The sequence below is a fragment of the Limulus polyphemus genome, unplaced genomic scaffold (genome assembly GCF_000517525.1).
Source record: "Limulus polyphemus unplaced genomic scaffold, Limulus_polyphemus-2.1.2 Scaffold9629, whole genome shotgun sequence".
NCBI classification, from domain to species: domain Eukaryota; kingdom Metazoa; phylum Arthropoda; class Merostomata; order Xiphosura; family Limulidae; genus Limulus; species Limulus polyphemus.
Genome location: NW_013675239.1, coordinates 8,726 through 21,549, shown reverse-complemented (window position 1 = coordinate 21,549; position 12,824 = coordinate 8,726). Strand labels below are relative to the sequence as shown.

The window sequence follows — 12,824 nt, the reverse complement described above, 5'->3', positions numbered from 1 at the left end:
AAAAAGCCATTGTCGAAAAAGAAACTCTACCCGGTTTTGAGAAGGGGAAACAGTGAAGCCCTTAATGAAGATACTACCACTGATGTGACTGTTACCAGTGATAGGACGTTTCCTGATGAAGCAGATGAACCCCACATGAAGCAGAAGACAACAAGACGGAGACCAGTACGGAAGAAGATACGTCCCGTAAAATTAAGAGACTTTGTTGAATTTTAATTTTGTGTTTGTAAATTCTGTACATTTAATTAAGTTATTGTTAATTGTTTATTGGTTTAATGTAAGTGGCTCTTGTTCGGGACGAACAATACTAAGGAAGGGGCAGTGTTATGACAGCGGGGGTCACGGACACTAGTAACACGTCATGTTCTCGAACGTTCACAACCCTTCCTGAAGTCTTGAGAGACTACTAGATATGCGGTAGTCTTGTATATATAAGCCGCCAAGAAGTGACGGCAACAATGTGTGTAATTGACAGTTGAGTCGAGCACGTGAGACGTTTGTTGTGAATTATAGCGTTTGTTATAGCGCGACTGTGGAAATTAAGTGTATGGCAAAGTTGTATTGATAAAGAATAAACCAGTTTTGTTTAAGAAAGGCCTTGTATCGGTAAAGTTTCTTCGGAAAGAATTATTACGGAAAATTAACTAACGAACGGAGGCGTAACAATATAATAATTTCTAAATGATAGACAATGGACACGGCTTTCCAAACACATATAATATGCTGAGTTTGTTTTAAGTTTTCCCAGCAAACTAAGGAAATAAACAATGGTGGAGTGTTTAAAGTAGCATGTCGCCAGCATAAAATTTAATTTCAAAGCAGTAACACAAACACAAAAATTGTAAGTATGATTGAAGCCTTTATTGTGATTAATTAGTTAACATTATTGTTTTGAAAATTGTTATTAGCTGATTGTCCCATTACTTTTTCACATATGAAAATATCCAAAATAACATGTCGCCGTAATCATGTGTTCTTTAGGGTTGTTTATTTTCAAGACAATAATTACACATTTTGAGTAAATTTAAAGATTAGAGTCTAAAATCAATCCGGGAAGTATATAAATTAATTTGATCATACTCCAAACACAGGGTATCAAGAGATATTTTGGGTAGGTTCATTTGGAGCTTATAATAAAATTAGTTTTTTTTTTAAGCACGTGATTTTCTTTACGCATATATCTAGTGTAGATACTCAAATTATATCATTTTGTTATATCATTATACACAACAGCCAAGACATTTGTTGTTATCAAAAACTGAAAAGGTAAGAGTAAATTAACGGTAACTGCCCTAAAGGCGTAGTCGTTTTTTTTTCTCTCTCTCTCTCTTTTATAAATCTGTAATAATGTAAAAATGCGCAGGACTAGAATGATTTAAAAACCAAAAAAATTGACCTTTGAAGCGGTTAAAAGTCGATTAAGGTCATATAAAAATCCAAAACGGGGATTTTACTGTGCATAATTCTTCAGTGATGAATTTGATTTTCAGGTGGTCTCTGTTTAATAATTTATGTAGTGTTACGAAATTTAATGCTATTGTTTTAAAAGCATCAGTCAGAATAGAGATATACAAAGCTTATACATTTTATAACGTAGACATGTGAGAAAATAATTGTGTTAATTAATACTAGAGCTCCTATTTCTGGTGTTTATTTTTAGCTATTTTCGAATTTTTAAGTAGATTGTTTGAAATTTTCGGAGATTTAGCTTTTATATACTGTAAAAAATTACCTTTTCTCCAATTTCCCAAACATTATTCTCTGCATAAGGCTTATGAGTCTACTTTAATTTGTATATGTATTATTATATCTCTGAGAATTATCCCCATGTTAGTTTAATTAATCATTGCTACCACTCAGCAAACTGCACTGGGAAAGAGGCGAAATTTATGTATTTTCCGATACTTATTGACTTTATACCAATTTCGTTTTTCTTTTTGTATTGGGGTGTTTTATCAATGTTTGTTGTTAAAGCTGAAAGTCAGATTCATTAATATATACATATATATATATATAATTTTCCAACTGAAAAGATTATATATCTATTTATCCTTTACCGCTAGATGGTAGCACAAATTATTCTGCTCTGAATTTAATCGCAAAAAAAGAAAAGAAAAACAGAAAACTATATTATAATACTAATAATACTTTTTTATTAGTAGTGTAAATTGGGATTGCTGTAATAATAATTATGAATTCTGTTTTTAATGTGTAGTTTTCCTAGTTGAACTCGTGTTTTGTGTTCAAAAGTATATTGGAAATTGAACAAAGTTTCATCTGAAAGATTACAAATACTAGTATTAGTTACTATTACCAATAGTAATAGTGCTAGTACTACTACTACAAGTAGTATTAGTACGAGTAGTTATAGTAATACCAATATTGTTAAGCATCTCTAAGTATGGCTGTTGCAGTAGCTGTTATTGGAAAAGAGGTCGGTACTATCATTATCAATAGACTTATACTTTATAGAGTAACTCGGGTTAACAAATAGCTGTAACAACTAGAAATTTATGGATACTAAGTTATTAAGACTGTTTAGTGTGTATTGTGCATAAGTTATAAGCTCATAAAGAAAATGGCTGAAAAAATATCGTAAGAACATATCATTATGAATATCAGTTGCTTTTATAACTTCTCCCTACATCATTAGTCATGCTTAACCAGATGGTTAGTTATAACTATGGACTGTTATTTAACTGTAATTTCATTTGTAACAATTATTAAGGAAGGTAAGGTCTGTTTTACACCAACATCTTGACAGACCTTCCACAGATCTCTTATTCAAGTTATTGTACCTAGCTGTCAACTTCCTAGACCATTTTAAGCAGACAAGGCAAAAAAGGCTGTTGGTGGTCAGTCTAGACAGGTATATGGTTGAATGGAATTGCTGTGATTCCTAATTCTTCATCAATCTTGCTCATGAAAATAGTTGCTAAAGAGCCTTTGTCATCTTCAATTTTCAAATACCTTGTTTATTTTCTTGTTAATTGTAGATATATTTGGCTTAATTTCTGAATTTTTTTATTGGAGGTGTTTTTTTTTCTAACCATAGCCTTCACTTTGTGATTGAAGACATTATTCCAGGTTAACTTGTGGTGTGGTTTCAGAGCTCATTACTGTCCTAAATATGGCTGTGAGAATTTTTGTGCTTCCATAGAGAACATTGATAACTTCTTTCATTGAAAATGTTTTGTCATTAAGCTCCAAGTTATTCAATAATCTTGCTAGATGAATATTCTTCTTTGGAAAAGGATTTGATAATTCCTTTGAGCCCTATGTATTTATACTCGTGGCAATATTACAATTGAAGTGTTGGGAATTTGTTATGGATCAAACATATAGATGTATATGTTTATGAGGTACTATGACTCACAGCTGCATTTTCATTCCACTGCATTAGAATATTCAAGTCTGTCATATAAAGTGTGATTAACTACTTGCATATTATTTTTCCAATTGTATGTTACATGTAATAATTTTTGTATACTAGTTAATCAACCCTCTGTGCATAGGTGTGTATAAAAGGACACCTTTTAACGACTGACAGTCAACATTGTGTTATGTATTTGATATCGGAGTTATAAGCTATACATTTTACCCTACATTGCTGGTATAGCAACATTTCATAGTATAGAAAATTACCAGATACAGTATAAAGAAATACTGAAAGACTGTACATATGCATTTTGGACACTCTAGAGGTTATTTAAATGCAATTTGCAAACTGTTTAATGGACAAAAGTATTCATATTCTTCACATAAACATTACCTCGCACTCCAACTTGTTAGAGTCTGAGTCAGATTGAATTGTCAATTTGCAGACATATCTCGAGTACAAATCATTTTGTAACATATCTGATTTTTTGTGTACAATGGATTTGTACATTTTACTAAAAGCTTTCCACATTGTTTTGTAAATACATGAGGTTAATTCAGAATCATAGTCAACATTCTTGGAGACAGTATGAGGTTGGTCCAATGGACTGACCTGATGCTTACTTGATTGTTAGAAATGTGAAATATTATTTATAAATTTTTAAGCAGCTTTCACTATCACAGGTGTGTTTGCTTCTGTGTCACAATGTTACAAAGTTTTTTTTCACTGTCAAATTTATGTGTGCTTGCAGAGTTTCTTACTCATTTTATGATTTGTTAGTGTTGAGAAATGTTATATTTCATTACAAATTATTTATTTCTTTTGGTAGAAAAAAACATTCATTGAACATCACAATTTCCGATTGGTACCTATCACAGTATCAATATATATATATATATGTATATATATATGTAACTCTCTCTCTCATGATTTTTGCTCCTGCATTTGCATGAACTCTCAGATTTTGATGGCAGAGTAAATTAAATTAATCCATATCTAACTGTGATGTATCACTCACCCTCAACTGCCATAGCAGGCAAGGGGCTTATATAGGCTGATGATTGAGTAGAGGTTATAAAGTATCCACAATGACATATTCCAATATGGTGTCCTCCTTCTGCAAAAGGCCCCTAATGACTGACAGTTGAGGAGATGTGCACAGATACTTATCACAAGTTCCCTTCTCCAACAGCTGGTTTTGACCTGTTGAGTCTGATGGTAAAGGAGGTGAGCACACAAGGTATGATCTGAATGATCCCCATCCTCACTACACATGTGGCTTTTTGATGGAAGTACTCAGATGGTTATGCATCTATTTTGCCCATCCTAGCAGCACATTTCAGGCATTTTGCCTCTACTTTTCATATATACAGGCAAAGAGAATACCCTGCATAAGAAATAGATGAGGTCTCCCATGGGTGTGTCCCTATGGAATCCCTGCCATTGAGTGTCACACCTCATGGGCTTCCTTTAGATGCTTTCAGAAGGAGGTTCATCTAGAAAATCTTTGCATCAGTTTACCCATCATCTCAATGTGGGGTTCTAGCTGTTTGTGTAAAAGATGAGTGTTAATTTCAGAAGTTAACATTTTCCTTACCTGAAAATATATTTATGATGGATACTCACCTCTGTACACATTCCCACCCATCCTCCCCACTCTTCCAGTACACCTTTATTTATTGCCTTATCAAAGAATGAGGATTCTTGCATGCAAATGTGGAAGAACGATTTGCACAAGGAGGTGTGTCATGCTCCTATTGGTGGAAGGTTTTACTGCATGATACATCATCATGTGGTAGTGTAAATTCATGTGAATACACATGAATTTAGGTGGGAGTTTTCACAAGGCTGGTGACATGTAAGTCTGACAGATATACACAACTTGAAGAGTTAAATAGCTATCTATGTATGGAGGTGAATATCTGTTGGAAAAACAGTACTGTGCAAAAGTGTTTGTAAAAGAGAGTATTTTGTCATTATTTCCATTTTATGTGGCTAATTCTTCCATGTCATTACAGAATGTAAATTTCAACACTATGGTAATGCTTCACTAATCCCTGTTGACAACTGAATGAGCCAGGTTAAGAATACTTATAATTCTTTAGAATTCCCATATACTTGTACCAAAGGCATGTCATATGGGTTTTGCTTGAATGAACATACTGTTCAAATTTAGAGTCTGAAATAACTGTCATGGTTCCCCATGCAGTATCTTAACTATATAGAAAGAAGCTAGCAAGGAGCTAGCATCTGGTACCAATATATGGTGGAAGAAACCAATTTAATAACACTACACAAATAAACCTTTTTAAAAACAGTGTATAACACTACATGTATTAAGTTTTGTTGTCATGCCATGGCCCCAAAAGTGTAGAGAATTGTCAGTAGAGCAGAGAGTTTACGTAAAAGCTTTACTTGATGCTGGTTGGACTCTCCGACAAATTGCTGCAGACTTGAAATACTTCCCAAGCACTGTCAAGTACATCCTAGATTGTGAGATTGAGACAGGTAAATTTGAAAATAGGAAAGGAAGAGGCAGAACACCTAAACTCAATTATACTGATGTTATATATCTTTGTTTATGCAGCCTTCGGGACAGAAGGAAGACTGCCACTGATCTCAAGCATGAGGTAAATGACCATGCATCAAATAACAGAAGAGTGTCCAGATATACAGTATCAAGAAGACTCAATGAGAATGGAATATTTGGTCGTGTAGCAGTTAAAAAACCTTTACCTCGATCCCCAAATATTGTCAAGAGACTGAAATTTACTAAAAAGTATAAAAACTGAACCGTCGATGATTGGAAAAGGGTGTTATGGACAGATGAATCTAAGTTTGAAATATTTGGTTCAAGACGTAGGTTATACATCCAGCAGAAGATAGGTGAAAGATACTTACCTCAATGCATAGCACCTACCATGAAGCATGGGGGAGGCAATGTGATGGTTTGGGGGTGTTTTTATGCTGAGGCAACAGGGAGATATTTGCAAAATAGATGGAATAATGGAAGCTGCTGGAGACATTCAGAGCTCCCCTCTCCCCACAGAGCCCCGATATCAACCCAATTGAGCAGATCTTGGATTTGATAGATCAAAAACTTGACAAACCTAAAGTTACTTCCAAAAAAACTTTATATTAGAGACATTTGGAGTAAAATACCAAAGGACACTTTGATTAAGTATGTTGCGACAATTCTTGAAAGGCTGTCTGCAGTTATTAAAGTAAAAGGAGGGCACACAAAATATTAACTGTTTGCCGAACTCAAGAACTTCCACTACGAAAAATGAAGATTAATAAATGTTTGATGTTTCACCTGTGATTTACCTTCAATTGTTCTTTGAAAGTAGCCTGGAATTCTAATTTTTGACTTTGTCCTAACACTTGCACAGTACTGTACATTTTCAGATAAGGAGAATGCTAACTTTTTGTAAAATAACAATAATGTATGGAAAGTCAGTATGATTTCACAATGTTCAACCTATTATGATTGCTGAATAAGTAATATTTTGTCACATACTTTTGGAACATAGATAAGATTGATGGCTGCCATATTTTCAGCTTTGTGTTCTTATTATTTTTCCTATATTTCATGGATAGTAGGAAGTACCATAAAATGTCAATCTTTTTCAGAATTCACCTTTGTACGTCAGGACGGTCAATCCAAGTAGTGAATTGAAGTTTATGTACACTATTCATGCATCCTTAGATGTTGTAGAAGAAAAAGTGATTGTTGGAAAGAAGAGCAGTGGAGAGCTGAGAGAACTGTATTTGGGACTTCTCTATCCTACAGAAGACTACAAAGTGTAAGTGCATTGTTGAGGCTGTGCTGTGTCTACTGTTAGCCACAGAATTAATAAAACAATATTTAGAACACAACAGGTAAAAGATTGCAATACACAGTCTTTTCTTAGAAATGCTATGTTGTATTAGTCAAACTGTAATTTTGCAGCCTGCAATATTTTTATGCTTTCCAAGAATGTATGCTAGTTATTTCTTTCATTAAATTGCAGTGTCAGCATTTATATAAACGCATTCGTATACATAATTGGATATAGCTATGTTAACATACAAAAAACCAGTGTGACTGTTGAATTAAAAATACATTAATGTACAATGGTAAAATTGGTTAACAAAAATTGAGACATTGATGCACTAACGTAGTAAGTATTTTAAATATTGTCGTAACATTGATTTGAAAAGTTATCATTATAACTTTGTGTATTTTAAGGCAATGAAAGTTGGTATTAAATACTTGCCTTTGAAATTTTTGTTTTTAATCAGATACATAATGCAGTATTTCCAAATATAATTTTATATGGACAATCACACAAAGATTATAGAACTTGTGTTAGTTTGTAGTGTAAGAAAAATTAATATGGTTATGCCTTTCTTTATTGTAGGTATGGATATGTCACGAACACAAGAATTAAATTTATAATCATTGTTGAATCAAGTTATACAACACTTCGAGATAATGATATTAGACAAGTAAGTAAGAATGTTTTTGGTACTTGTAGTATTATTAAGTTCATGTAAAAATAAGAATATGATGCAGAATTATAAGCTATTCTAATATTTGTTTGATTAGTTTATGAATTATAAATTTTTTAACAAAATACTTATTTGTCAAGATATGTAGCCAAAATAGGATATAACTAGTATAGTGGAAAGACCACACTAAAAAGTATTAATAATCAAATCCTAGTATTTTTGACGGGTCTGCCTCTTGGAAATATTAGGGCTTCAAAGTTTTTATTTTAATGAGATTGGTATGGTGGGTTAAATGATAGTTTCCATTGCTGACTTACTTAACCTTTATTCAGTTGTCTGGTTCAACTTTTATTTTAGTTTCAACTTCATAGCATAAAAACTTGAAGAATGAAAAGTTTTATTTAATTTAACTTAGTTTGGAGATTATGGAATTATTTGAAGTAAAATTTTATATTATGAAGTTTTACATCAAGATTAGAACAAATTTCCTTATGTTCTGACATTCTTAATAAACATTTATAAATTAATTATGATTTTTAATAGTTGTTTGTTAGAAGATTAAGGTAATGTAGTGTACTGTTTAAAGCAGAATGATAGAAAATATTAATATAAAATCCCTTTAATATACTGATTTTGTTGAAAACAAACATTAAAATTCATACTTTTTTTTGTAGCGTGAAAAAACTAAATATTAAAACTGTAAACATTTGATATGATAAGTAAAAGTTCCTAGTCATCATTAACATATCCTAGTGTTTTTTCCACAGTTTATTTTCAGCCTGTTTCACTTGTTAATTTTCTATGATAGATGTTTCGAAAACTTCACAATGCCTACAGTGATGTTGTTTGCAATCCGTTTTATGTACCAGGAGATACCATTTGTTCCAAGTAAGAGCATTTGCTTTGGATTAAAATTTCTATATGAGAGAATATTCATAAACTAATATGCACTAAATGCATTATTTGTCTTTGATCTTCACTTCTGTCAAACAACTACTTTCAATAACATAATGTTTACTGAATTGTGGTATACTTACTACTGAATTGTTAATTATTCATCAGTATTTACAGCAATGAATATGTGCCTAAAACAGTCACTAGAATAAGTTTATTTTGAGACATATGCCATTTTTAAGACTTAAGATGTGGCTTTTCATTGGATCTAAAGCAGTGTTTCTCAACCACCTTGCCAGCTCATGAGATTTTACAAAAGTAAAAAACAAAACAAAAAACTAACAGCTTATTCATTTGAAAATCATAATGTTTCTTTTTTTGTTGTACATACATTTTAGTGCTCCACAAAGGTTTAGGGAGAATAGACTTTTTTGGCACACATTTTTTTGGAGGGCATCTTTTTGGCCTTATTGTGACTGTCATATAAGTCTTTCTCAAATCTAAATACTTGGCTAACCTCAAACTGGAATACCAGTTGTCAACAATTATATGTCGTCTTTGGTCTAGTAAACCTTGTGCCAGATGCACTACAATTCTCTGAAACTGAAGGGTATTGGGGTATAGTAAATGGCACTTGGTATGTGTCCTTTCCATAATATATACTGAAATTCCAGGTATATCCACTCAAATCATCTCCTGAGGGGCACACAATGAAAAGTTTCAATTCAAAACGTGATCTCTTGGTTTTATAAACTTCTGGAAAGATAACCTACCCTTCCAAAGTACCAAAGCTTCATCAATTGCAATATTTTTCCCTGCATCGACTACATACATACATTTTTCATGCAAGAGGTCACAGAAAGGTTCTTTTCGAGTTTGAGCATCATGTGGTAGTGTAAATTCATGTGAACACACGTGAATTTAGGTGGGAGTTTTCACAAGGCTGGTGACATGTAAGTCTGACAGATATGCACAACTTGAAGAGTTAAATAGCTATCTATGTATGGAGGTGAATATCTGTTGGAAAAACAGTACTGTGCAAAAGTGTTGGGACAAGAGAATATTTTGTCATTCTTTCCATTTTATGGGGCTAATTCTTCCATGTCATTACAGAATGTCAATTTCAACACTATGATAATGCTTCACTGATCCCTGTTGAATGAGCCAGGGTGAGAATACTGATCATTCTTTAGAATTCCCATATACTCGTACCAAGGGCATTTCATAAGGGTTCTGCTTGAATGAACATACTGACAGATCAAGCAGAAGTTAATTTCCTTTGAACCAGCAGAAGGTGAAACAAAAGTAATTTCCAAATTAGATGTTTTTTGCAGTTTACCGAATTTGTAAATAAGCATTATTTTAATCAGTTTTGTGTTTTAAAGTTTATGAATAAGTACTTATGAGTTAAAATAATATGTGCTCATGTTTTGTATACAAGTGTTTCTTTCTAATGACTTGCCATTTACATATTTTTTTAACTAGTCTCTACTCGTATAAAACATTGTATGGGTTTGTTCTGGTCCTACAAGTGATCAGAGGGTTGGATAAGAAGACTGTTTTGAAGTTTAGCTCTGACTTTGTTTTTTTTAATTATTTCAGGCAATTTGAAAGCAGTGTTAAAGGAATTCTCATCCAGGAATAATTATGACCGTCTGTGTGGATATAATTTTTAACATATATATATAGATACACACACATCAGTGGAATATGATCATTTATGTTAATAAAATCTTGATTTGAATTAATGTGCGTGTTAAATCACAGTTTCATTGATCTTAAAGTATGATACATTATTACAACACTGAAATTTTCTAAACAGCGACAAAGTTATTCTTTTTTTCACATATTTATATGATCTATGATAATAATGTATAAAAATAAATAATAGGAATAGTTTATATTGAATTGTTCCTGAAACAATAAGTAAGGACCTTTTTTTTTTTCACTAAAAAAGTTACTAACTTAGTAATATAAGAAATCTAGAATAATTGAGTAACATGTATAATCCATGAACAATTTATTATGGCTCTCTGACAATAAATATTTTTATTTCTTGATTTATTAAGATCAAACAATTTGATTTTTAAGAAGTAGTTTACTATTTGACCTTTTTGGAAATTGCGTAAAACTAGCTGTTCAGAGAAGACATAATGGGGCCAGAAACTGTTTGCATGTCTTTCAGAATCAGTTTGTTTTCTTCACTTTGTTTCTTCAGGAGCTTCATTTAACCATGTCAGTTTTTTTTTTCTGCTTCAGTTATTCTAATTTTTAAGCTTTTTTGATATTTCTTGTGACATCTGTCTACTTTTTTTCTTTCTCTTGCTAAGAGATGTTTCTTTCTTTCACTGTTTCTGAACTATTTTTAGTTTTATTAGTAATTTAAGAAGACTAGAATAACTGAGTAACATGTATAATTCATGAACGATTTTTTGACTGCTATCTTATAATATAAATTTTTATTTTTTTGGCATTATTAAGGTTAAAAAATTGACTTTGTAGGAAGTACTTTTATTACTGGACCTTTTTGGGTATTAAGTACAATTAAGGATAATAGGAAATGAGTTTGTTGTACATTTAAAATAAATGGCTATGTATGGCCAGGTGGTTGGGACGCTCGACTCGCAATCTGAGGGTCGCGGGTTCGAATCCCCATCGCATCAAACATGCTCGCCCTTTCAGCTGTGGGGGCGTTATAACATGATGGTCAATTCAACTATCCGTTGGTAAAAGAGTCGGCGGCAGTGGGTGTAATGACTAGCTGCCTTCCCTCTAGTCTTACACTGCTAAATTAGGGACGGCTAGTGCAAATAGCCCTCGCTTTGCGCAAAATTCAGAACAAACCAAAGAATGTCAAAAGATTTGTAAGACAAATTCCATTATATTATTCATAAGCATTTCTACCAATCTACCCTCAAATTGAAATTCTTTTAGACATGATTAGAGTAAATTAATCTATGAGACCTTGGTCGTGGTCAAATACACCAATCAACAGGGTTTTACCTCCTGAGTCCAAACTGTAATTAGATATCATATTGGTCAAGCGATGACGGAGCTACGAGCTAAAGGTGGTTTATACTTGAAAAAATCGGAGCCATTCTATTGAGCTGCTGATTATAGCATACTGTAGCTTTGCGCAAAATTCAAATCAAACTTATTCAGTTGAAGCTGTGTTTGCTTGATCCGTTTTGGGAACAAGAATACTAACTTGCCGATTCATCATTTTAAGAAGTCTAGCTTGCTGGTTCGTCATTTCTTCTCAATAACGAGCAGGTGAAATGAACCTAGGTATTGATGCCACCAACAAATATTCGCTTTTTGAAATGGTACATAACGACACTTTTCGACATAAAAATTATATACACTCAGATCAGAAAGATGTTCTCAGATAGGGGATTTATAATTTCCAGGAAGGAATATACTTTCTACTTATTGGCATTAAAAAAAAAAGAAGTATGGATCAACGTCGGGTACCGAGACCACCCACAAAGAGACCTGCAGCAAGTAATAACCCAGTCGGTGTCTTGTAACAGTAATAATTCATTAATAGTTGCAAAACAGCGACAGAATAACGAGTATACAACTTGCTGCCACTACATATCTGTTCATACCTCAAACAGCTGGTGAATGAAATGATTATTCATGCTATTTCATACAAAGACATGCTAGATAAGTCACCCAAGGATTTTCGTATAACCAGACTAGATACAGACCCTAAAGAAAAAAAGCGGGGATTACTGATGTGCTTTTAACACGATAGCTTTACCACTGTCAAGATGCACTGTCGTCACGGACGCCTTAAGCCTAATAATCGTTTCACCATAACTTACTCAATCTCTGAAGTTCAAAACAAAATTCTAGCATGTACCTTCTGTTTTGTAAATATCTTCGTGATTGTTTATAGTTCATTTTTAAAGAGTGTTACAAACTAAACGTGAATTATTGGTGTTTATATGAGATCGTTAACACGAATCGATTGTAAAACGTGCTAGTTTCTCAAAAGATACGAATTTAATGATTTTTATCGGTACATTTTTAATAGTCACACCTCCCAACT

At 32.8% G+C, this 12,824-nt stretch overlaps 1 protein-coding gene across 1 annotated transcript; it reads left to right on the top strand.

The window, feature by feature from the left end:
* Positions 1-2,103: 2,103 nt before the first annotated feature.
* On the top strand, positions 2,104-10,515 carry LOC106476012 (trafficking protein particle complex subunit 2-like protein). The gene is made up of 5 exons (XM_013936686.2): positions 2,104-2,434; positions 7,013-7,185; positions 7,783-7,870; positions 8,682-8,761; positions 10,370-10,515. The coding sequence occupies exons 1-5, from the start codon at positions 2,402-2,404 to the stop codon at positions 10,410-10,412; spliced, it is 417 nt and encodes a 138-aa protein (XP_013792140.1). The 5' UTR covers positions 2,104-2,401; the 3' UTR covers positions 10,413-10,515.
* Positions 10,516-12,824: the final 2,309 nt, after the last annotated feature.